The sequence below is a fragment of the Salmo salar genome, chromosome ssa15 (assembly GCF_905237065.1).
Source record: "Salmo salar chromosome ssa15, Ssal_v3.1, whole genome shotgun sequence".
In the NCBI taxonomy this organism is placed as follows: Eukaryota; Metazoa; Chordata; class Actinopteri; order Salmoniformes; family Salmonidae; genus Salmo; species Salmo salar.
In genome coordinates, this window is record NC_059456.1 from 106,576,182 (window position 1) to 106,603,962 (window position 27,781).

The following is a 27,781-nucleotide window of genomic DNA, read 5'->3' on the forward strand; positions in this document are numbered from 1 at the left end:
CAGCTAAATGCTTGATTCTTTAACTCCAACAGAAAGCTAAATAAACCAAACTCAATGGATTCTTCGCATTCTGTCTTAAAATATTGGATGAGAAGGTCAGAAGGGACTTGGATGTTTTCCTCCAGAGTGTTTTGAGAAGGAGAGGATGACTGAGCATGTGAAAGAGCCCTAGAAAAGCGCTATATAAACCCAATGTATCATCATAGATTCCACGGTGGCATTAGTGTGACTTCAGAATAACAGTAGCCTTGATAAGGCCTCTGCATGCTTCCCAGCAGAAACCGTTTGGAAGAGTTCTTGCATATATTATTGCAACATTTTGTGAAGTTTGTTTGTTTTGGACTTCGACGAGTTCTCTTTCCCCTCTTCTCCCGACTGTTCGGGCACACAAAAAATGTTTGAGAGAGACAAGCCGAAGTTCGGAGGCGAAGTCCACGCCCCATTTGTCAGTGATTGGTCAACAGTAGGGATTCTTCAATAAAGTCGTTGTCACTCAACAAGAGACGACTCGTTTTCATGCAAAAAAAATTTCATTGAGAAATACTGCACTAAATATCTTAGTTCGACGTAAAATCACGACTAAGATCTCCTCTGCAAAAACATCAAAATGAATGACAGATGAGTTATCTTAGATTATTTTTGAGGAAGTGTATACAGGTTACGGCATCTCAAAATGGACAAACAGTACTATCGCCGCTTTAAAAAAATACAAATAATTCAAGCCAAGGTCCTTTTAAGGGATTATGCGAGCACAGGCGCCAGCCAAACTGAAGCATGCTGATGCCTTTATAGAGTCTTACATCGACCGAGGCCTGGTCATCAGCGGGTAGTGTGTGTGTGTGTGTGTGGTGTGTGCGTGGTGTGGCGTGTCTTACGTCGACAGTGGCTTGGTCGTCAGTGGGCAGGTAGTAGTGCGTAACCACGGTGTTGGTCACCTTGACGATGCCAACGTCAAACCACTGGTTGTCTTTCTTCACCGGGGCTTTGGCCACCGCAGGAGGAGCTCCTTGCCTCTAAATAAACAATATGGGAGGATTAGAAGACAAGGTAATAATCTGGAGGATTAAAAAACAAGGTAATAATCTGGAGGATTAAAAGACAAGGTAATAATCTGGAGGATTAAAAGACAAGGTAATAATCTGGAGGATTAAAAGACAAGGTAATAATCTGTAGGATTAAAAGACAAGGTAATAATCTGTAGGATTAAAAGACAAGGTAATAATCTGGAGGATTAAAAGACAAGGTAATAATCTGGAGGATTAAAAGACAAGGTAATAATCTGTAGGATTAAAAGACAAGGTAATAATCTGTAGGATTAAAAGACAAGGTAATAATCTGTAGGATTAAAAGACAAGGTAATAATCTGTAGGATTAGAAGGTAATAATCTGGAGGATTAAAAGACAAGGTAATAATCTGTAGGATTAAAAGACAAGGTAATAATCTGTAGGATTAAAAGACAAGGTAATAATCTGTAGGATTAAAAGACAAGGTAATAATCTGGAGGATTAAAAGACAAGGTAATAATCTGTAGGATTAAAAGACAAGGTAATAATCTGTAGGATTAGAAGGTAATAATCTGGAGGATTAAAAGACAAGGTAATAATCTGTAGGATTAGAAGGTAATAATCTGTAGGATTAAAAGACAAGGTAATAATCTGTAGGATTAAAAGACAAGGTAATAATCTGGAGGATTAGAAGGTAATAATCTGTAGGATTAAAAGACAAGGTAATAATCTGTAGGATTAGAAGACAAGGTAATAATCTGGAGGATTAAAAGACAAGGTAATAATCTGGAGGATTAAAAGACAAGGTAATAATCTGTAGGATTAGAAGGTAATAATCTGGAGGATTAAAAGACAAGGTAATAATCTGGAGGATTAAAAGACAAGGTAATAATCTGTAGGATTAGAAGGTAATAATCTGGAGGATTAGAAGGTAATAATCTGTAGGATTAGAAGACAAGGTAATAATCTGTAGGATTAAAAGACAAGGTAATAATCTGGAGGATTAAAAGACAAGGTAATAATCTGGAGGATTAAAAGACAAGGTAATAATCTGGAGGATTAAAAGACAAGGTAATAATCTGGAGGATTAAAAGACAAGGTAATAATCTGGAGGATTAGAAGGTACTAATCTGGAGGATTAAAAGACAAGGTAATAATCTGTAGGATTAGAAGGTAATAATCTGTAGGATTAAAAGACAAGGTAATAATCTGGAGGATTAGAAAACAAGGTAATAATCTGGAGGATTAAAAGACAAGGTAATAATCTGGAGGATTAAAAGACAAGGTAATAATCTGGAGGATTAGAAAACAAGGTAATAATCTGGAGGATTAAAAGACAAGGTAATAATCTGGAGGATTAAAAGACAAGGTAATAATCTGGAGGATTAGAAAACAAGGTAATAAACATCCTTTAACATCTATCTCTGGAAATAGGGTCAAAAAGATTTTATTTTTTGACAAAATATTATATTTATTCAGACAGTAAATCTCAAGAGGTGAACATAAATTCGCGACATCTAACAATCAATCAACAGATGACAGAAATTCTGACAAGGTTCAGTCCACTCACCCCTGCAGCAGACTCTATGCCGTTAGCCACCTCTGCCAGGGTCGCAGCTGCCTGCATCTTAGCCGGACTGGCCACCATCATGGGCTGAGTCTTAGCCGGACTGGCCACCATCATGGGCTGAGTCTTAGCCGGACTGGCCACCATCATGGGCTGAGTCTTAGCCGGGCTGGCCACCATCATGGGCTGAGTCTTAGCCGGGCTGGCCACCATCATGGGCTGAGTCTTAGCCGGGCTGGCCACCATCATGGGCTGAGTCTTAGCCGGGCTGGCCACCATCATGGGCTGAGTCTTAGCCGGGTTTGTCACCACCATGGTGCAGGTCGGGGCTAGCCGGGCCACAGCCTGGGTCACTGCTGCAGCCAGCTCCTGGCCGTTACTCTCTGACGCTGGGTCGTTCAGGCTGTCTGCTGGGGCCAGGCCCTCGGTGGGCTGGGTCAAATCAAACTTCATTTATATAGCACATTTCTTTAAAAAAAAAAAATCTGTTCAAAGTGCTAAACAGAAGAAAAAGAGAGAACACCAAAACCAATCGATTTATAGATTTAATACGCAACGCTTCACCCACACGCATTGGTCCCCAGTTCAAATGTTTAATATGAGTGCATTGATCCCCGGTTCAAATGTTTAATATGAGTGCATTGGTCCCCGGTTCAAATGTTTAATATGAGTGCATTGGTCCCCGGTTCCCCAAACCGACCCAAATGTTACATGCATCGGTCTCAAAATCAATTAAAACTTTACGAATCACTGGTTCATATTTTTTCCCCCCATCTGAAGTTACTTTCTACCATCCCCCCCCAAAAAACGACATTTTCTGACAACGGTATCCTCTCCTCCAGTGTCAATCTAAACATGCAATTGGGAGCTTTATATAGTCCTTATACTGGTTTCTACTTAACTGGGAGCTTGCTACAGCCCTTCTTATGCTGGTTTCTACTTAATTAACTTCTTTGGGATCTGGGGGCAGTATTGAGTAGCTTGGATAAATAAGATGCCCAGAGTAAACTGCCTGCTACTCAGGCCCAGAAGCTAGGATATGCATATTATTAGTAGATTTGGATAGAAACCACTCTGAAGTTTCTAAAACTGTTTGAATGATGTCTGTGAGTATAACAGAACTCATATGGCAGGCAAAAACCTGAGAAAAATCCAACCCGGAAGTGGGAAATCTGAGTTTTGTAGTTTTTCAAGTGATTGCCTATCCAATATACAGTGTCTGTGGGGTCATATTGCACTTCCTAAGGCTTCCACTAGATGTCAACAGTCTTTAGAACGTTGTTTCATGCTTCTACTGTGAATGGGGAGAGAATAAGAGCCGTTGGAATCAGGTGTCTGGAAAAATGGCATGAGCTCAGTCATGCGCACCGTGAGAGCGAACCGAGTTCCTTTTCATTTCTGAAGACAAAGGAATTGTCCGGTTGGAAAATTATTGAAGATTTATGATAAAAACATCCTAAAGATTGATTCTATACATCGTTTGACATGTTTCTACAAACTAATGCAACTTTTTTGACTTTTCGTCTGGACTTAGTGCAAGCGCCTTCTGCATTTGGAATAGTGAGTGAACTGAACGCGCAAACAAAAAGGAGGTATTTGGACATAAATATGGACTTTATCGAAACAAAAACGAACATTTATTGTGGAACTGGGATTCCTGGGAGTGCATTCCGATGAAGATCAAAGGTAAGTGAATAATTATAATGCCATTTCTGACTTCTGTTGACTCCACAACATGGCGGGTATCTGTATGGCTTGTTTTGCTGGCTGAGCGCTGTACTCCGATTATCGCATGGTGTGCTTTTCCCGTAAAGCTTTTTTGAAATCTGACACACCGTTGCATTTTTTATTTTTTAGATATACAGGGTAAAGTTGATCATTTCATAACGAAGACAGCAATCACGTTTGCTACCCTTCACTGCATGGTTGAAGCGGTTGGGGGTCTCAGGCTCTGCACACTCCTGGATTGCATCATACCTGGTAGGTCTCTCCTACCAGGTGGCGTGGAGAGGATCTGTGTCTGCACCACGTACCATCATTACTGGTGTCCCCCAGGGTTCAGTTCTATACCCTCTCCTCTTCTCTCTATACACCAAGTCACCAGGCTCAGTCATATCCTCACATGGTCTCTCCTATCACTGCTATGAGGATGGACCTCTCCTCTTCTCTCTATACACCAAATCACTCAGCTCTGTCATATACTCACATGGTCTCTCCTATCACTGCTAAGAGGGTGACACTCAACTACTCATCTCCTTCCCCCCCTTCTGACACCGCGGTGGCGACACGCATCTCTGTGCCAGGCAGACAGCTCAGCTTGGATGTTACGCCCACCACCTCAACAAAACCGAGCTGTTCTTCCTCCCAGGGAAGGCCTGTCCGCTCCAAGACCTCTCCATCACGGTTGACAACTCCACGGTGTCGCCCTCCCAGAGTGCAAAGAACCTTGATGTGACCCTGGACCACACCCTGTCGTTCTCCGCAAACATGAAAGCAGTGACTCGCTCCTGCAGGTTCATGCTCTACAACGTCCGTAGGGTACAACCTTTTCCCTCACACAGGAAGCGACGCAGGTCCTAAACCAGGAACTTGTAATCTCCTGTCTGGGCTACTGCAAGTCTCTGTTGGCCCAGTTCCCCGCTTGTGTCATCAAACCCCTTCAATTTATCCAGAACGCAGCAGCCCGCCTGGTGTTCAACCTTCATAAGTTCTACCATATCACCTGGCTCCTGGGTCTCCACCGGCTTCCAGTCGAAGATTGCATCATCTTCAAGACCCAGGTGCTTGCCTATGGAGACCCAGGTGCTTGCCTATGGAGACCCAGGTGCTTGCCTATGGAGCAGCAAGGGGAACTGCCCCTCCTTAAGGGGCGATGCTCAAAGCCTACATCCCAACCCATAGCACTTCGTTCCACCACCTCTGGTCTCTTGGTCCTCCCACCCCTATAGCAGGGCAGCTCCCGCTCAGCCCAGTCAAAACTCTTCTCTGTCCTGGCACCCCACCACCACCACCTCCCCGCCAGCACCACCACCTGCCCGCCAGCACCACCACCTGCCCGCCAGCACCACCACCTCCCCGCCAGCACCACCACCTCCCCGCCAGCACCACCACCTCCCCACCAGCACCACCACCCCCCCACCAGCACCACTACCTCCCCACCACCACCACTACCTCCCCACCACCACTACCTCCCCACCAGCACCACCACCCCCCCACCAGCACCACTACCTCCCCACCACCACCACTACCTCCCCACCACCACTACCTCCCCACCAGCACTACCTCCCCACCTCCCCACCAGCACTACCTCCCCACCATCTCAGCAGCACTACCTACTAGCACTGACGTTGCTGAGTAATACTTTGAGAGAAAATGTACTTGATACGATTGTGATGCGTCGTCTCACCTAGCTATCTTACGACGAAGGCAGTAATTACGTCTAGATAAGAGCGCCTGCTAAATGACTACGACGAAGGCAGTAATTACGTCTAGATAAGAGCGCCTGCTAAATGACTACGACGAAGGCAGTAATTACGTCTAGATAAGAGCGCCTGCTAAATGACTACGACGAAGGCAGTAATTACGTCTAGATAAGAGCGCCTGCTAAATGACTACGACGAAGGCAGTAATTACGTCTAGATAAGAGCGCCTGCTAAATGACTACGACGAACTGTAAGAGAAGCTCATTCAAGTCCGTCAACTTTCATCATTCCATGATGAGGGGTGACATCCATACCCGTGCTATCTATCTATCTATCTATCTATCTATCTATCTATCTATAGTATCTATCTATCTATAGTATCTATCTATCTATAGTATCTATCTATCTATAGTATCTATCTATCTATCTATAGTATCTATCTATCTATCTATATCTATCTATCTATCTATAGTATCTATCTATCTATCTATAGTATCTATCTATATATCTATCTATCTATGTATCTATCTATCTATCTATCTATCTATCTATCTATCTATCTATCTATCTATCTATCTATCTATCTATCTATCTATCTATCTATCTATCTATCTATCTATCTATCTATAGTATCTATCTATCTATAGTATCTATCTATAGTATCTATCTATCTATATATCTATCTATCTATATATCTATCTATCTATAGTATCTATCTATCTATCTATCTATCTATCTATCTATCTATCTATCGTATCTATCTATCTATCTATCTATAGTATCTATCGTATCTATCTATAGTATCTATAGTATCTATAGTATCTATCTATCTATCTATCTATCTATCTATCTATCTATCTATCTATCTATCTATCTATCTATCTATCTATCTATCTATCTATCTATCTATAGTATCTATAGTATCTATCTATCTATCTATAGTATCTATCGTATCTATCTATAGTATCTATAGTATCTATCTATAGTATCTATAGTATCTATCTATAGTATCTATCTATCTATCTATCTATCTATCTATCTATCTATCTATAGTATCTATCTATCTATAGTATCTATCTATCTATAGTATCTATCTATCTATAGTATCTATCTATCTATAGTATCTATCTATCTATAGTATCTATCTATCTATCTATCTATCTATCTATCTATATCTATCTATCTATCTATCTATCTATCTATCTATCTATCTATCTATCTATCTATAGTATCTATCTATAGTATCTATCTATAGTATCTATCTATAGTATCTATCTATAGTATCTATCTATCTATCTATCTATCTATCTATCTATCTATCTATCTATCTATCTATCTATCTATCTATCTATCTATCTATCTATCTATCTATCTATCTATCTATCTATCTATCTATCAGAATGGAAAATGAATGTGTTTATGTAACAAACTTTAGTGAATCGAACCGTTCCTCTAATCAAACAATCTCTCTGAATCGTTTCAAATTAAAAAAAAAGGTATGGTTCAACAGTCTACATACCTAGATACGCATCGAAAATCATCTTGAAAATGAAACGAAGACAGACAGTTCAGACAGACAGATGAAGAAAGCAAAACAACAGTGGACTGACCTGGTTGTGCTGTGCTGCTGCTGCTGCTGCCGCCGCCGCTGCTGCCTGAGCCAGGGCCTGGGCTTCCTGTAGCTGCTGCTGTTGTTGAACCAGGGCTGCCAGTTCAGCCTGAGTCAACACAATGGGGATGGCGGTGGTCTGGCCACTGTCTCCTTCATCTGGAGGAGAGGGGGGGGATGAGACTTGTTACAATCTACCAAACTACTAACTAGGGCTGGGTGATAAGTCTATTAATGCGAATGTATGTTTTTGCACGATATTCCAAAGGCCAGTACTGCAGGAATATTTTTTTTTTTACATTTTATTTTAATGAGTTTAAGTCTGCTTGTTCTCATTTTGGTATCATCTCCTTCTGTGCCTATAGGCTGTACCTTCCAATGTAGACACACACACACACACACACACACACACACACACACACACACACACACACACACACACACACACACACACACACACACACACACACCAAAGATGAGATCACATTGTGAGTTTCAACTCACCATTTGCATTTGAGGTTCGGTCCAACAGAAAATCAGTCATATTGAACTGCAATGCACTGAGACATTATTTTACTCTAAAAGAGATGTTCAACTGACTACCGATACCATTTTATGTTTCAACTCATGGAATTGCGCGCAGAGCAGACACTACTAAAACGGGAGTATAAATTAACATTGAATCTGGAAAATCAGTTTGTTGCGCGCGACATTGCAGTACCACGTAACGCTAGCAGCATTTTAACCAAATACCATTACGCCAGCCGCCCGGTCAGCGTCCGCACGCCAGCCGCCCGGTCAGCGTCCGCACGCCAGCCGCCCGGTCAGCGTCCGCACGCCAGCCGCCCAGTCAGCGTCCGCACGCCAGCCGCCCAGTCAGCGTCCGCACGCCAGCCGCCCAGTCAGCGTCCGCACGCCAGCCGCCCAGTCAGCGTCCGCACGCCAGCCGCCTAGTCAGCGTCCGCACGCTAGCTGTCTATAGTAACTCGTTCTCATTCTGAATCACTTATTTTATATTTTTGAAACCGTAACCTCTTTCCCCCCCAAATTTCATGACATCCAAATTGGTAGTTACAGTCTTGTCCCATCGCTAAAACTCCTGTAAGGACTCGGGAGAGGCAAAGGTTGAGAGCCATGCGTCCTCCGAAACGCGACCCTGCCAAGCCGCACTGCTTCTTGACACACTGCCTGCTTAACCCGGAAGCCAATGTGTCGGAGGAAACAACGACCACGCCCGGCCCGACACATGGAGTTGTGATGGGACAAGGACATCCCGGTCGGTCAAACAATCCCTGCATCCCGGACCACGCTGGGACAATTGTGCGCCGAATCTGTAGTGACGCCTCTAGCACTGCCTTAGACCTCTGCGCCACTCGGGAAAGCCAACATTTAATTTCAAAATCTGTGAGACAGGCTAGCATGCTGTTCAAAACAGTTGGAGACGGACAGAAGGGTTTGTGTTCATAACAATTCAACTGTTCTACCTTAGTAGCTAGCAAATACAGCCAAGTTGGCTAAACTTGAAATAAAAGATTAGCTGGCTACTTACAATGACGGGCGTTTGAGATATTGTTTATGAGACCTGTGTTAAATTTTCTGTAATGTCTGCTACAATAAGTTAGTCTATTTGTGAATGTGTATTATGCATGATTCTGGTTAAATTGGACTTCATAGACTTGAAAGACAGATCAGTGATTATTGCAAAGCAGGTTCAACTAGTTTGATGAAATAATGAAATGATTGTTGAAACCGGGATTCAGCCGTCACCCAGTTCCTGCACTGACAAGGTAAAAATCTGTCGTTCTGCCCTTGAACAAGGCAGTTAACCCACTAGGCCGTCATTGTAAATAATAATTTGTTCTTAACTGACTTGCCTAGTTAAATAAAGGTTAAATAAAGGTTACAAGTTGCAGAGAGTCCCTGTAATCCGAGATAAAGATCATTCAGTCGAGAAATAGGCCAGTCGTGTGAGAAACTTGTCATCATGCAAGCGGTCAGACAAGTGAACATTATGGTCAGTAAAGAAAACTTTAAGCTCGTCTCTCAATTCAAAAAAATAAAAATTGTCAATACTTTGCCCCTTGATAACCAGTGCTCTTCTGTATGTTGTAAAAGCGTAACATAGTCGCTGCCCATATCATTACATAATGCAGAAAACACACGAGAGTTCAGGGGCCTTTTGCTTTAACCAACTTAACCATTTTCACTGTAGTGTCCAAAACATCATTCAAGCTGTCAGGCATTCCCTTGGCAGTAAGAGCCTCTCGGTGGATGCTGCAGTGCACCCAAGTGGCGTCGGGAGCAACTGCTTGCAGGCGCGTTACCACTCCACTATGTCTCCCTGTCATGGCTTTTGCTCCATCAGTACAGACACCAACATGAGCAGCAGCTACGATTGGCTACTTACAGACTGTTAGTGGAATTCCCGAGGGAAACGATTAATGTGATTGGATGTTAATTATTTGACTACGCTACCTGTATTTGACAGTGTGTTGTTATTTCGCTGAACACTAGATGGTTTCATTTTATTTTTGGCAGTGAAACGAGGCTACTCGGGCGAGAAAAAAAAAAACTCACCCAAATGTATAGACCCATTAGAAAATATAAATGGACAGTTATATATATATATACATTTTAACGTGTATCACATTTTTATTTGGGGTACCCCCGACGGCATTGTGGGTACCCGTACCCCAGTTTGGGAATACCTGATCTACAGTATGACCAAGACCAGGACTGTCTGTAGTCTGTAGTGCAGCCTGTATGACCAGGACCAGGACTGTCTGTGTAGTCTGTAGTACAGCCTGTATGACCAGGACCAGGACTGTCTGTTAGTACAGCCTGTATGACCAGGACCAGGACTGTCTGTAGTACAGCCTGTATGACCAGGACTGTCTGTGTAGTGCAGCCTGTATGACCAGGACCAGGACTGTCTGTAGTACAGCCTGTATGACCAGGACCAGGACTGTCTGTAGTACAGCCTGTATGACCAGGACTGTCTGTAGTACAGCCTGTATGACCAGGACCAGGACTGTCTGTAGTACAGCCTGTATGACCAGGACTGTCTGTAGTACAGCCTGTATGACCAGGACTGTCTGTAGTACAGCCTGTATGACCAGGACCAGGACTGTCTGTGTGTGTGTGTGTGTCTACTCACTCATGACAGCGTGCTGTGCGGCCTGCAGGACAGCCTGTATGACCAGGACTGTGCTGTGTGTGCCTGTGTGACCGTGTCTGTGTGTGTGTATGTCCACTCACTGTCATGACAGCGTGCTAGTGACTGTCTGCAGTACAGCCTGTATGACCAGGCCTGGACTGTGTGTGTGTGCGGTTTGTGTGTGTGTGTGGTCTGTCTGTGTGTCTCTACACTCATGACCAGGACTGTGCGCCTGTAGTACAGCCTGTATGACCATGACCTGGGCTGTCTGTGTGTGTGTGTGTGTGTGTGTGTGTTGTGTGTGTGTCTCTACTCACTCATGACAGCGTGCTGTGCGGCCTGCAGGACAGCCTGTATGGCCATGGCCTGGGCGTTAGCCTCCTCAGTAGCAGCGTGTTGTGCCGCCTCCTCAGCAGCAGCGGTAACAGCCAGCTCCTCGGGGGTTAAACCCGTCACCATCAGGGTCTGCTGGCCCACCGAGCCACCTTCAGACATCAGCTCTGCAGGCAGGCCCTAGAGGCAAAGAAGAAAAGAATGACAAAAATATATATATATATTTTTTCAATGTTACTAAAAATGTTTTGTTTTCGCACACACAATTCAGTCGCTCATGTGTGTTGCTAGGAGAAAACAGCGTTTCATTCTGTGGCCTTTTCCAAGACATGACAGTGGACCGACCTGTGGATGGTGGTTCCCTTCCGCGAGTGTGTGTTGCACTGTATGTATATACACACTACCAGTCAAAAGTTTGGACACAGCTACTCATTCAAAGGGGTTTTCTTTATTTGTAAACTTGTCTACATTGTAGAATAATAGTGAAGACATCAAAACTATGTAATAAACACATATGGAATCATGTAGTAAAAAAAATTATTTAAAAAAGTGTTAAACAAATCGAAATATATTTTATATTTGCGATTCTTCAAAGTAGCCACCCTTTGCCTTGATGGCAGCTTTGCACACTCTTGGCATTCTCTCAACCAGCTTCACCTGGAATGCTTTTCCAACAATCTTGAAGGAGTTCCCACATATGCTGAGCACTTGTTGGCTGCTTTTCCTTCACTCTGCGGTCCATCTCATCCCAAACCGTCTCAATTTGGTTGAGGTCGGGTGATTGTGGAGACCAGGTCATCTGATGCAGCACTCCATCACTCTCCTTCTTGGTCAAATAGCCCTTACATAGCCTGGAGGTGTGTTGGGTCATTGTTCTGTAGAAAAACAAAAAGTGTCCCACTAAGCCCAAACCAGATGGGATGGCGTATCACTGCAGAATGCTTTGGTAGCCATGCTGGTTAAGTGTGCCTTGAATTCTAAATAAATCACTGACAGTGTCCCCAGCAAAACCCCCACACCTCCTCCTCCTCCATGCTTCATGATGGGAACAACACATGCGGAGATCATCCGTTGACATACTATGCGTGCCACAAAGACACAGCGGTTGGAACAAAAAAAACTAAAAAAATGTGGACTCATCAGACCAAAGGACAGATTCCCACCGGTCTAATATCCATTGCTTGTGTTTCTTAGAGCAATTTGACCATGAAGGCCTGATTCACGCAGTCTCTTCTGAACAGTTGATGTTTCGATGTGTCTGTTACTTGAACTCTGTGAAACATTTATTTGGGCTGCAATCTGAGGCTGATGAACTTATCCTCTGCAGCAGAGGTAACTCTGGGTCTTCCATTCCTGTGACGGTCCTCATGAGAGCCAGTTTCATTATAGCCCTTGAAAGTTTTTGCGACTGCACTTCTTCAAAGTTCTTGAAATGTTCCGTATTGACTGACCTTCATGTCTTAAAGTAATGATGGGCTGTCATTTCTCTTTGCTTATTTGAGCTGTTCTTGTCATAATATGGACTTGGTCTTTTACCAAATAGGGCCGTCTTCTGTATACCACCCCAACCTTGTCACAACACAACTGATTGGCTCAAACGCATTAACCTCTTACATCTAGACGTTCCGCTAGCGGAACTCCTGCTCCAATATCCAATGATAGGCGTGGCGCGAATTACAAATTCCTCAAAAATACAAAAACTTCAATTTTTCAAACATATGACTATCTCACAGCATTTTAAAGACAAGACTCTCCTTTATTTAACCACACTGTCCGATTTCAAAAAGGCTTTACAGCGAAAGCAAAACATTAGATTATGTCAGCAGAGTACCAAGCCAGAAATAATCAGACACCCATTTTTCAAGCTAGCATATAATGTCACAAAAACCAAAACCACAGCTAAATGCAGCACTAACCTTTGATCTTCATCAGATGACACTCCTAGGACATTATGTTATACAATACATGCATGTTTTGTTCAATCAAGTTCATATTTATATCAAAAACCAGCTTTTTACATTAGCATGTGACTAGCATTCCCACCGAACACTTCCGGTGAATTTACTAAATTACTCACGATAAACGTTCACAAAAAACATAACAATTATTTTAAGAATTATAGATACAGAACTCCTTTATGCAATCGCGGTGTCCGATTTTAAAATAGCTTTTCGGTGAAAGCACATTTTGCAATATTCTGAGTAGATAGCCCGGCCATCACAGGCTAGCTATTTTGACACCCACCAAGTTTGGTACTCACCAAACTCAGATTTACTATAAGAAAAATTGGATTACCTTTGCTGTTCTTCGTCAGAATGCACTCCCAGGACTTCTACTTCAATAACAAATGTTGGTTTGGTTCCAAATAATCCATAGTTATATCCAAATAGCGGCGTTTTGTTCGTGCGTTCAAGACACTATCCGAAGGGTAAAGAAGGGTGACGCGCCCGGCGCGTTTCTTGACAAAAAATTTCAAAATATTCCATTACCGTACTTCGAAGCATGTCAAACGCTGTTTAAAATCCATTTTTATGCGTTTTTCTCGGAAAAAAGCGAAAATATTCCGACCGGGAGTCGTTGTTTTCGTTCAAAGACAGATAAAGTAAAATGGACTCTTCACGTGCACGCGCGCACCCGTCTCATTGTTCTCAGATCGACCACTTACCAAATGCGCTACTGTTTTTCAGCCAGAGACTGGAGAGTCATCATTCAATGTTCTGGCGCCTTCTGAGAGCCTATGGGAGCCGTAGAAAAATATTCTAGTTACTGGGCAGGAGTAGTAACCAGATTAAATCGGGTACGTTTTTTTATCCGGCCATGCAAATACTGCCCCCTATCCCCAACAGGTTAGCAGGTGTGCCTTGTCTTTCCTTAACCTCTTATGGCTAGGGGGCAGTATTTTCACGGCTGGATAAAAAACGTACCCGATTTAATCTGGTTACTAATCCTACCCAGTAACTAGAATATGCATATACTTATTATATATGGATAGAAAACACCCTAAAGTTTATAAAACTGTTTGAATGGTGTCTGTGAGTATAACAGAACTCAAATGGCAGGTCAAAACCTGAGAGATTCCTTTACAGGAAGTGGCCTGTCTGACCATTTCTGGAACTTCTTTCCCATCTCTATCATTTACTAAGGATCTCTGCTCTAACGTGACACTTCCCACGTCTTCCATAGGCTCTCAGAGCCCGGGAAAAAACAGAATGTCGTCATCCCAGCCCCAGGCTGAAACACATTATCGCCTTTCTCAAGTGACCGATCAAGGGACACTGGGCTTAGGCGCGTGACCTGGCCGCCCCCGTCTTTGTGATTTTTTTCCTCTGTTTGCCGAAAAGGAGATTCCCGGTCGGAATATTATCGCTTTTCTACGAGAAAAATGGCATAAAAATTGATTTTAAACAGCGGTTGACATGCTTCGAAGTACGGTAATGGAATATTTAGAATTTTTTTTGTCACGAATTGCGCCATGCGCACGACCCTTCTTTACCATTCGGATAGTGTCTGGAACGCACGAACAAAACGCCGCTATTCGGATATAACGATGGATTATTTTGGACCAACCCAACATTTGTTATTGAAGTGGCAGTCCTGGGAGTGCATTCTGACGAAGACAACAAAAGGTAATCAAACTTTTATAATAGTAAATCTGATATTGATGAGTGCTAAACTTGCCGGGTGTCTAAATAGCTAGCCCGTGATGGCTGGGCTATGTACTTAGAATATTGCAAAATGTGCTTTCACCAAAAAGCTATTTTAAAATCGGACATATCGAGTGCATAGAGGAGTTCTGTATCTATAATTCTTAAAATAATTGTTATGCTTTTTGTGAACGTTTATCGTGAGTAATTTAGTAAATTGTTAGCAAATTCCTCCGGAAGTTTGCGGGGGGCATGCTAGTTCTGAACGTCACATGCTAATGTTAAAAGCTGTTTTTTGATATAAATGTGAACTTGATTGATGTTTTGCTTTCGTTGTAAAGCCTTTTTGAAATCGGACAGTGTGGTTAGATAAAGGAGAGTCTTGTCTTTAAAATGGTGTAAAATAGTCATATGTTTGAGAAATTGAAGTAATAGCATTTCTAAGGTATTTGAATATTGCGCCACGGGATTCCACTGGCTGTTGACTAGGTGGGACGCAAACGTCCCACCTAGCCCAGAGAGGTTAATTGAAATGCATTCTAGGTGACTACCACATGAAGCTGGTTGAGAGAATGCCAAGAGTGTGCAAAGCTGTCAAGGCAAAGGGTGGCTACTTTGAACAATCTCAAATATATTTTGATTTGTTTTAACACTTTTTTGGTTACTACATGATTCCATATGTGTTAATTCATAGTTTTGATGTCTTCACTATTATTCTACAATGTAGAAAATAGTAAAAATAAAGAAACACCCTGGAATGAGCAGGTGTGTCCAAACGTTTGACAGGTAATTAATTAATTAATATATATATATATATATATAAATAAAACTGTATGTATTGTACTGTACCTCCTGCTCCCCCTGGTTCTGTTCCTCCATGCCCTCCACATGGACCTGTATCCCAGCTGCAGCAGCCTCCTCCAGGGTCACGACCCTCACCGTGCCCTCTGGGAGACAGTCGGTCTGCATGGCCTCCTCTCCCTCTATACATGCCGCCACCATCGCCTCAGACGACCCAGACATCGACGAGATCTCCTGGTGGAAGGAAGGGTCGGGGACAGAAAAGGGTTGAATGGTCAAAAGTAAAATGATCCCAAAAATAAACATGCCATACTGCAGTGACTATCTGAACCAGCTAACCACAAGAGAGTAGACACTATAACAGCCTTGTGTGTGTGTGTGTGTGTGGCCCTTACAGGTACGGAGGGTCCAGGTGTGGGTGTGGACTGGGTAACCGTGGTAACTGCTCGACCAGACGCCACCACGGCGCTGGACTCTGTGGTTACCGAGGACGACGAGGGAGCCTCTGTAGTTCCGTTGTCTCCCTGTGTCGAGTCACCAGGCTGGGCTGGAGGGAGGAGAGACGTCACACAATTAAAACCAAAACATCCCGACCAAAACGTCCCGACACGGAGACCAAAACATCCCGACCAAAACGTCCCGACACGGAGACCAAAACGTCCCGACACGGAGACCAAAACATCCCGACCAAAACGTCCCGACCAAAACGTCCCGACACGGAGACCAAAACATCCCGACCAAAACGTCCCGACACGGAGACCAAAACATCCCGACCAAAACGTCCCGACACGGAGACCAAAACGTCCCGACACGGAGACCAAAACATCCCGACCAAAACGTCCCGACACGGAGACCAAAACATCCCGACCAAAACGTCCCGACACGGAGACCAAAACGTCCCGACACGGAGACCAAAACATCCCGACCAAAACGTCCCGACACGGAGACCAAAACGCGTCCCGACACGGAGACCAAAACATCCCGACCAAAACGTCCCGACCAAAACGTCCCGACACGGAGACCAAAACATCCCGACCAAAACGTCCCGACACGGAGACCAAAACATCCCGACCAAAACGTCCCGACACGGAGACCAAAACGTCCCGACACGGAGACCAAAACATCCCGACCAAAACGTCCCGACACGGAGACCAAAACATCCCGACCAAAACGTCCCGACACGGAGACCAAAACGTCCCGACACGGAGACCAACACTGATCCCGACCAAAACGTCCCGACACGGAGACCAACACTGAGACCAAAACGTCCCGACACTGAGACCAAAACGTCCCGACCAAAACGTCCCGACACTGAGACCAAAACGTCCCGACACTGAGACCAAAACAGAGACCAAAACGTCCCGACACTGAGACCAAAACGTCCCGACACTGAGACCAAAACGTCCCGACACTGAGACCAAAACGTCCCGACACTGAGAACAAAACAGAGACCAAAACGTCCCGACACTGAGACCAAAACAGAGACCAAAACGTCCCGACACTGAGACCAAAACGTCCCGACACTGAGACCAAAACGTCCCGACACTGAGACCAAAACGTCCCGACACTGAGACCAAAACGTCCCGACACTGAGACCAAAACGTCCCGACACTGAGACCAAAACGTCCCGACACTGAGACCAAAACAGAGACCAAAACGTCCCGACACTGAGACCAAAACGTCCCGACACTGAGACCAAAACAGAGACCAAAACATCCCGACACTGAGACCAAAACGTCCCGACCAAAACGTCCCGACACTGAGACCAAAACGTCCCGACACTGAGACCAAAACGTCCCGACACAGACCAAAACGTCCCGACACTGAGACCAAAACGTCCCGACACTGAGACCAAAACGTCCCGACACTGAGACCAAAACGTCCCGACACTGAGACCAAAACGTCCCGACACTGAGACCAAAACGTCCCGACACGGAGACCAAAACGTCCCGACACGGAGACCAAAACGTCCCGACACGGAGACCAAAACGTCCCGACACGGAGACCAAAACGTCCCGACACGGAGACCAAAACGTCCCGTATTCAGGTAGGAGAAAATATTACTAACATCTTAATCTTCTGTTTTAAAACACTAAGGCTGTGTTTATACACGCAGACCAATTCTGATCTTTGGACCAATCAGATCAACCCCTTTTCCCCAATAATTGGGCAAAATATCAGAATATGTAGGCCTGTGTAAAGATAGATAGATAGATAGATAGATAGATAGATAGATAGATAGATAGATAGATAGATAGATAGATAGATAGATAGATAGATAGCAGTAGCTCCCACCTGTAGTAGCCGTGTTGGTGGTGCCCGTTTCGTGTGTTTCACACGGCGGATTGGAACACACTCTCTGGACCGTTCCCGTTCCCGCCAGGTTGGACGTAGTCTGAGACGGGGTGTTGGTGGTGCCCGTTTCGTGTGTTTCACACGGCGGATTGGAACACACCTTCTGCACTGTCCCTGTAGTCTGCCCGTTGCCCATACTGGAGTTGGCCTGCGTCGACGTAGCGGTAGTGCCAGTCTGGTGTGTTTCACAAGGTGGATTGGAGCAGACCTGTGTGGCGCTGCTGCCTTCAGCTCCGGTCACAGTGGGGCTTGTCTGGTGTGTTTCACAAGGTGGATTGGAGCAGACCTGTGTGGCGCTGCTGCCTTCAGCTCCGGTCACAGTGGGGCTTGTCTGGTGTGTTTCACAAGGTGGACTGGAGCAGACAGAAGAGGTGAGTGGGGATCCTCCTCCACCACCAGCGTTGGATGACTTGCTCTGGTTATCTGAGGACGAAGAGCTAAGCGTCATGCCCATCTTGTCAGAACCCATGTTAGAGCGCGCGGTGGTCGAGGTGTAGGTGGTCCCCGTTCTCAGAGTCTCCGGTCGTAGCACCCCGGGGACAGAGCTGGTACCAGAGACAGACGAGGGCGAGACGGCTCCGGAGGAAGAGGAGCACGGAGAGGACGGGGGATCAGACCCGCTGGTGTTGTTGGTCACACTGGAACCTTGTTGTTGCTGGTTAGATCCCATGTTACAGCTGGCGATGGTCTGGGTGTTGGTGGTACCTGTATCGTGAGTCTCTGACGGCGGGTTGGTGCACACCTGCTGCACCTGGCCCATGTTGGAGGACGCCGTCGTTTGAGTATTGGTGGTGCCGGTCTCGTGAGTTTCGCACGGCGGGTTTGTACACATCCTCTCTACCCCACCATTACCAGTCATGTTAGCCGAGGCCGTTGTAGCGGTATTGGTAGTGCCGGTCTCGTGGGTCTCGCAGGGTGGGTTTGAGCAGACCAGGGTTACCGTTCCTGGGTCGCCTGCCTCGGGCTGGGTGGACGAGGGGTCGGCGGAAGTAGGGGAGGACAGGATGGAGACAGGGAGGTCGTGGACAGGCTGAGCATCCACACCACTGGGGGTCGTGATTAGGGTCACCTGAGTGGGTTGAGCTCCCGCCTGGAGGACAGAACGAGTACAGGAGGTCAATCAGGAAGTCAATCAGGAAGTTAATAGAAACTGTTTTTAAAGCTGTGTAAGCATTTTTTTTTTTTATATATAAAAAAAATTACATATTTGAATAAATAAAACATATTTAAATTGACAATTGAATCAATCCAAGTATGAGTGTTTTCTACAGGTTTTTTCATGATGGCATGTCTGACCAGAAGAGAAGAGCCACAGTTCATACGAGAAGCACAGCAAGTCCTGCTTTTCACAGACAGCCATCTCCCAGCTGTATCACTGCATGTGCCAGCAGGACAAGCATAGCAGCCGAATTCAAAATGGGACTCAACCCATTGCAAGTATTCATGACAACATGACAGGATTGGATGCATCTATACCAAACACAAACAACTTTCCCCGACGTAAAAAACGTGACAGATAAGACGCCGAGACGACACTGCTTTTACAAAAATAAGGCAGCCCGATTCTGATATTTATTTTTGACCGATCAGATCTTCTAATAATTGGGCCGCCTGTGTTAAAACTCAGCCTACGTTTTTCCTACATGAACTGTACCTGAGCTGCGGCGACGGTGACCTGTCCAGGCAGAGTGGTCATGGTGCCCAAGGTGGTGATGGGGGTAGCCGTGGCAACGCTTCCACCCGCCAGGCTTGAAGACACTGTGCCAGTGACCGTACCAAACGTTGTCACACCTAAAAGGGGAAAGAAAGGGGACAACATTAATCGATTATGTATATTGGTAGCCTGAAACCCAGACCGGTTTTGTGCTAACATTCCACCAGGTGTTGTTAGCGAGTGGAACGTTAGCGCTAAACAGACTGGTACCCAGGCTAAATCTATTGGGATTGATGCTTGAAAACAGTAAAGGATTTAGCTAAAGGATTTAGTTCAATGCATCCAACTGTTGATGATTCAACGCGTCACTAAAACTAAAAACGAATCTTTTAGGGAACACAACTAGTCAAAAGGATGAAGCTAAGCGCGCCGACTAGCAAAGCTATTGTCGGAGGTTCACTGAACATCCTTACCCGTGGTTCCCTTGACGACAAGGGTGGTGACGTTAGGTTTGACGCCGGAAACAGTAACCGGGGAGACGAGACGTACTCCTCCCATGGGGACGGTCCGTAAAATAGTCCCGGGCTGTCCAGGAGCACCCTTCAGCACCACCTGGTACAAACATAATATTAATAACAGCCTGTTAGAATCATAACAACAACAACCTGGTAGATTCACAACCACAACAACCTGGTAGATTCACAACCACAACAACCTGGTAGATTCACAACAACAACAACCTGGTAGATTCACAACAACAACAACCTGGTAGATTCACAACCACAACAACCTGGTAGATTCACAACCACAACAACCTGGTAGATTCACAACAACAACAACCTGGTAGCATCATAATAACAACCACAACAACCTGGTAGATTCACAACCACAACAACAACCTGGTAGCATCATAATAACAACCACAACCTGGTAGCATCATAATAACAACCACAACAACCTGGTAGCATCATAATAACAACAACAACAACCTGGTAGCATCATAATAACAACAACAACAACCTGGTAGCATCATAATAACAACCACAACAACCTGGTAGCATCATAATAACAACCACAACAACCTGGTAGCATCATAATAACAACAACAACAACCTGGTAGCATCATAATAACAACAACAACAACCTGGTAGCATCATAATAACAACAACAACAACCTGGTAGCATCATAATAACAACAACAACCTTGTAGCATCACAACAACAACAACCTGGTAGCATCATAACAACAACAACCTGGTAGCATCATAACAACAACAACCTGGTAGCATCATTCAACAACAACAACCTGGTAGCATCATCAACAACAACAACCTGGTAGCATCATAATAACAACAACCTGGTAGAAAACAACCTGGTAGAATCACAACATAACAACAACAACAACCTGGTAGATCATCACAACAACAACAACCTGGTAGCATCACAACAACAACAACAACCTGGTAGCATCACAACAACAACAACAACCTGGTAGCATCATAATAACAACAACCTGGTAGAATCACAACAACAACAACCTGGTAGAATCACAACAACAACAACCTGGTAGAATCACAACAACAACAACCTGGTAGAATCACAACAACAACAACAACCTGGTAGAATCACAACAACAACCTGGTAGAATCACAACAACAACCTGGTAGCATCACAACAACAACCTGGTAGCATCACAACAACAACAACCTGGTAGCATCACAACAACCTGGTAGAATCACAACAACAACAACCTGGTAGAATCACAACAACAACAACCTGGTAGAATCACAACAACAACAACCTGGTAGAATCACAACAACAACAACCTGGTAGAATCACAACAACAACCTGGTAGCATCACAACAACAACAACCTGGTAGAATCACAACAACAACAACCTGGTAGAATCACAACAACAACAACCTGGTAGAATCACAACAACAACAACCTGGTAGAATCACAACAACAACCTGGTAGAATCACAACAACAACAACCTGGTAGAATCACAACAACCACAACAACCTGGTAGAATCACAACAACAACAACAACCTGGTAGAATCACAACAACAACCTGGTAGAATCACAACAACCACAACAACCTGGTATAAACATACAGGTGAAGTATACATGAGCAAGATAGGAAATATACGCACGTCAAACTTATTCAGGTGGGCAAGAGAATAATGTATGCAGCTTTTGGTTGAACATAGAAAGACTTAAATTGATTATTACATTAGGCTAGTTTGATATTTAACCAATGGCTGGACAGTATACTTTATTTTTTATATTTTATATTGAACCTTTATATAAAACTGGACAAGTCAGATACGAACAAATTCTTATTTACATTGACGGCCTACACCGGCCAAACCCGGACGACGCTGGGCCAATTGTGCGCCGCCCTATGGGGACTCCTAATCACGGCCGGTTGTTATAACAGCCTGGATTTGGAACCAGGGTTTCTGTAGTGATGCCTCTAAGCACCGAGATGCAGTGCCTTAGACCGCTGAGCCAGTCGGGAGCAGCTGTTCTGCAGGTATCGATGCAACGGACCAGTTTGGGTTTTTTAACTTGACCTTCTAAAACGGCATTTCAATGTTTGGTTTTGTTCAAATGTGATGCGTAACTCCGGTAATGTAATGTAGTAATGCGTAACGTAGTTTAAAAAAAAAAATAATACTTTTACTCCGTTTGCTACGAGTCATCTTTCTCCCTTTACTTTACTGCTGTTGCATGGCGCTTACAAAAATCCCACTGGCTAGATGTGCCAAGCTTATAGAGACATATCCCAAGAGACTTGCAAACGGTGGCTCTACAAAGCATTGACTTTGGGGTGTGAATAGCTATGCACGCTCAAGTTATTTTTCTTTTTTTTTCACCAAAAATATTTTGCATCTTCAAAGTGGTAGGTATGTTGTATAAATCAAATGATACAAACCTCCCAAAAAAATCTATTTTAATTCCAGGTTGTAAGACAACAAAATAGGAAAAATGCCAAGGGGGGGTGAATAGTTTTGCAAGCCACTGTACACGCTGAAGCTGTGCTGCGCTTGGGTGACCTCTGTTTCAAACTAACATCGTTGGTGCCGACGTGGATAACAATATCCCTATACTCTCTACACTCGCCAGTTTTAGCCTCACCCTCTTCAGATTAGCCTTAATGTCGGTAGCCCTGCCCACTGGTAAACAGCGTATGATCGCTAGATTATATATTTTTTTTTAAAGTGTAATATTGCAGGTAATGGAGTCGCCAAAGACTCGTTTTTTTTTTATTTTATTTGTCAGAGCTAAAACGGTAGGAGGCTTTGGTGGAGGAGAGACCTGAGCAGTCTCGGCCTCTTGACTCGTTGCTTAATGAAGAGGACCGGTTGAAAGAGTGTCGGCTGAATGGAGCGACACCGATTGAGGATGAAACAGCACCTGTGCCACCGGTCGTGGGGATTTATACTACTATCTGTACTTACTGGTGGCACAGACACGGTTTCATCCTTTCTTACACTTAAACTGCCCTCGTCTAACGAATGCGTCTGAAGCTGGGCTTACAACACAGCTATGCTCACCATTAAGACGATAGTTCTCATGTATATTATGAGCACGGCGACTGCAGTTAGATGGCATAGTGTTAACGTTACTACTTAGCTTTTTCGGCTGGCGGAGGTCCTGCAGAACCATGGAAATGATAAGTGCATAATTTGATGAAAATTCAGATTTTTTTGTTGTTTGAAGTTGAATGAACCGTATAAAACTAAATCAGAATGGATAAAATACCCATTGAAATCACTTGTGTTGCCACCATAGGGTCGGCATATTTTGAACTTCTATTATTCAAAAACAAAATACCGTAAAAAAAAAAAATAAATAAATAAATAAGAGACATAGTTTGGTCATATGGCCCCAGCCTTAACTGGAGCCCAGAGCCAGAGCACAGCTTGACCTGGAACTGCCTGGTTTTCTCCTCGTTCCTTATTTACTCTTCTTACGTTTACCAAATGTTATTTGTTACCTGACCCAAGTTAGGGACTGGAGTCGAAAGAGACTGTACACGAGTCCCTGCTGATGGTCTTGACTGGTGTTATTGTACCAGGGTTAAAGGTTAGAGAGGGGATAGGTGTACCATTGCGCTGATGGTCTTGACTGGTGTTATTGTACCAGGGTTAAAGGTTAGAGAGGGGATAGGTGTACCATTGCGCTGATGGTCTTGCCTGGTGTTATTGTACCAGGGTTAAAGGTTAGAGAGGGGTTAGAGAGGGGATAGAGAGGGGTTAGAGAGGGGATAGAGAGGGGTTAGAGAGGGGATAGGTGTACCTGTGTGAGTCCCTGCTGGCCAGCCCCAGCTCTGGGCATTGCGCTGATGATCTTGCCTGGTGTTCCAGTGCCTGGTGTCATCATCTTAGTGGTAATGATGGTAATGGGGGACTTCATACCACTTCCTGTCACTCCTTAACCAGACAACAGATTAAATACATTTAGTAACAGGAAGTTATTGTCATACGTAGACACATTTACAAATTATCCATGTGGTTGCACCAATGGGCCACTATGAAAACGTTGTACAAAATCCAAAATGTCATGCCGACTATGAATCCAAACGATCTAAAAAATAAAAAAAACTCAACATTTGTAAAGCCCTCTTTTAACAATATTTTAAAAAAATCACAAATTGCCTTTCAATTGATTGATGAATTGGTTGACGTATAGGAAGCAGACAGGACTAACCTGCTTGTCCGATGGCAGACATGGGTATGGTCTTGATGATGTGCGTGCCAGGCTTGGTGGTGGTGGTGGGCATGCCGCTGTAAGATAAGATGGTGGGCTTTCCTCCCGCGGTCCCAGCCTGAGACGTTGTGATGATGGTGGTTGGCTTGCCGTCCGCTGACGTCACCAGCTTCAGGATGGTGCCCGCCGGGAGGGGACCTTTAGTCTGATTGAAAGGAAAGGAGATAAGAGGTGGTTTTCAGGGTTAGTGGTCGGTAGGTCAAGATAAGAGGTGGAAGCTGACGTACAATATGAAAACATGGTCCTTCGAGACGGATATCTCAGGTTGGTTGACATTGCATTCATCAGAATACTAGGCTGATCCCGTACAGGACTAGGCGGATCGCGACCATGTTTCTTGATCGCGTACAGGACTAGGCTGATCGCGCACAGGACTAGGCGGATCGCGCACAGGACTAGGCGGATCGCGTACAGGACTAGGCGGATCGCGTACAGGACTAGGCGGATCGCGTACAGGACTAGGCGGATCGCGTACAGGACTAGGCGGATCGCGTACAGGACTAGGCGGATCGCGTACAGGACTAGGCGGATCGCGTACAGGACTAGGCGGATCGCGTACAGGACTAGGCGGATCGCGTACAGGACTAGGCAGACCCCGTACAGGACTAGGCTGACCCCGTACAGGACTAGGCGGATCGCGTACAGGACTAGGCTGATCGCGTACAGGACTAGGCTGATCGCGTACAGGACTAGGCTGATCGCGTACAGGACTAGGCAGACCCCGTACAGGACTAGGCAGACCCCGTACAGGACTAGGCAGACCCCGTACAGGACTAGGCAGACCCGTACAGGACTAGGCTGACCCCGTACAGGACTAGGCTGACCCCGTACAGGACTAGGCAGACCGCGTACAGGACTAGGCAGACCCGTACAGGACTAGGCAGACCCCGTACAGGACTAGGCTGACCCCGTACAGGACTAGGCTGACCCCGTACAGGACTAGGCTGATCGCGTACAGGACTAGGCAGACCCCGTACAGGACTAGGCTGATCGCGTACAGGACTAGGCAGATCGCGTACAGGACTAGGCTGACCTCGTACAGGACTAGGCGGACCCCGTACAGGACTAGGCGGACCCCGTACAGGACTAGGCGGACCCCGTACAGGACTAGGCGGACCCCGTACAGGACTAGGCGGACCCCGTACAGGACTAGGCGGACCCCGTACAGGACTAGGCGGACCCCGTACAGGACTAGGCGGACCCCGTACAGGACTAGGCTGGCTGTCAAGAGATTTTCTCACCAGATCTAAAGACATATCGAACACAGCCACACAGATTAAGACTAGTCGTTGACACAAACCCTAAATCAGGGATGGGCACCCCCAGTCCTCGTGGGTCTGATTGGTGAAACAATTTTGCCCCAGTGCCCGTAAACACACTAATCATGGTCTTTGGTTTCAAATGTAATTAGGTTAAAAATCAGATGCATTTGCTAGGGATGGGGGGGAAAAGTGAGACCCCAATCAGGCCCTCGAGGACTGAGTTACACATCCCTGAACTAAATGACCCAAGTTATACTTTATTAAAAGTTTATTTAACCTTTACTTAACTAAGCAAGTCAGTTAAGAACAAATTCTTATTTATAATGACGGCCTAGGAACAGTGGGTTAAACTGCCTTGTTCAGGGGGCAGAACGACAGATTTTTACCTTGTCAGCTCGAGGATTTGATCTAGCAACCTTTCGGTTACTGGCCCAACGCTCTAACCACTAGGCTACCTGCTGCCCCCAAGACTAAGGGAAAGAGGGGGATATCTAGTCAGTTGTACAACTGAATGCATTCAACTGAAATGTGTCTTCCGCATTTAAACCCAACGCCTCTGAATCAGAGAACAGATTTTTTTTGACATTGTCAGCTCGGGGATTCGAACCAGCAACCTTTCGGTTACTGACCCAACGCTCTTAACCACTAAGCTACCTGACTACTGACCTGTATAATGTGCTGGAGGCTGGAGCCAGCCTGTCCCGTCACAGCTCCGGTCTGACCAGGCTTGGTCTGGACCACGGACATCACCTTGCCCAGGTTGGACAGGTTAGACAGCTGAGGACAGAGGAGAGACAGGTCAAAAACAACATATCTTGATAATGTATCTATAACCTAGTATAATACATTCCACTTAGCAGACGCTTTCGCATCACTTCTATCAAGATAGGCCAATTTAATGTCAGATAATATCATATATGGGTGGGTATGGTTGTACTTACATGGCTGAGGAAACTATGTATTTTACATTTGTCACTAATTAAATTAATTAATGGAAGTTAGCAGATGTTTTTATTTAAAGCGACTTCCATACTGTACGTGTTTAATATGTGACCCCCCCCATGGGAGGAATGGACTGTTCTACTGTACATGTTTAATATGTGACCCCCCCATGGGGAGGAATGGACTGTTCTACTGTACATGTTTAATATGTGACCCCCCCATGGGGAGGAATGGACTGTTCTACTGTACATGTTTAATATGTGACCCCCCCATGGGGAGGAATGGACTGTTCTACTGTACATGTTTAATATGTGACCCCCCATGGGGAGGAATGGACTGTTCTACTGTACATGTTTAATATGTGACCCCCCATGGGGAGGAATGGACTGTTCTACTGTACATGTTTAATATGTGACCCCCCATGGGGAGGAATGGACTGTTCTACTGTACATGTTTAATATGTGACCCCCCCATGGGGAGGAATGGACTGTTCTACTGTACATGTTTAATATGTGACCCCCCCATGGGGAGGAATGGACTGTTCTACTGTACATGTTTAATATGTGACCCCCCCATGGGGAGGAATGGACTGTTCTACTGTACATGTTTAATATGTGACCCCCCCATGGGGAGGAATGGACTGTTCTACTGTACATGTTTAATATGTGACCCCCCCATGGAGGGGGAATGGACTGTTCTACTGTACATGTTTAATATGTGACCCCCCCCCCCCCATGGGGAGAATGGACTGTTCCACTGTACATGTTTAATATGTGAATGGACTGTTCCACTGTACATGTTTAATATGTGAATGGACTGTTCCACTGTACATGTTTAATATGTGAATGGACTGTTCCACTGTACATGTTTAATATGTGAATGGACTGTTCCACTGTACATGTTTAATATGTGAATGGACTGTTCTACTGTACATGTTTTAATATGTGACCCCCCCATGGAGGGGAATGGACTGTTCTACTGTACATGTTTAATATGTGAATGGACTGTTCCACTGTACATGTAAAAGACAACAGAAGGCATCCTAACTAACCCAATGCTGCACGTCCTTGCCAGACATCACTTTGTTTTGACCCTGGTTGGCCGCAGTCAGCTTAGAACGGGGGGCACAAAACAGATGCAGTGAGTCACTGCTAAACCAGGGGTGTGGGGCATGTCACAAAACTGGGGTCAACGAGATAGCCAGCTAACTTGTTTAGCTTTAATGTTCAGATTTGTTTAAACATATTGTATAG

The 27,781-nt window shown here is 44.8% G+C and overlaps 1 protein-coding gene across 1 annotated transcript in view; it reads right to left on the reverse strand.

The window, feature by feature from the left end:
• hcfc1b (host cell factor C1b) overlaps positions 1-27,781 on the reverse strand; it is a 65,443-nt gene that overhangs the window by 7,396 nt on the left and 30,266 nt on the right. Inside the window, 12 exon segments of the mRNA XM_045696534.1 lie at positions 876-1,013; positions 2,576-3,004; positions 7,605-7,762; positions 11,078-11,273; positions 15,587-15,772; positions 15,934-16,085; positions 17,834-18,983; positions 19,548-19,684; positions 20,021-20,159; positions 23,854-23,987; positions 24,265-24,469; positions 26,253-26,363. Of these exon segments, the coding sequence (XP_045552490.1) occupies positions 876-1,013; positions 2,576-3,004; positions 7,605-7,762; positions 11,078-11,273; positions 15,587-15,772; positions 15,934-16,085; positions 17,834-18,983; positions 19,548-19,684; positions 20,021-20,159; positions 23,854-23,987; positions 24,265-24,469; positions 26,253-26,363 (3,135 nt within the window).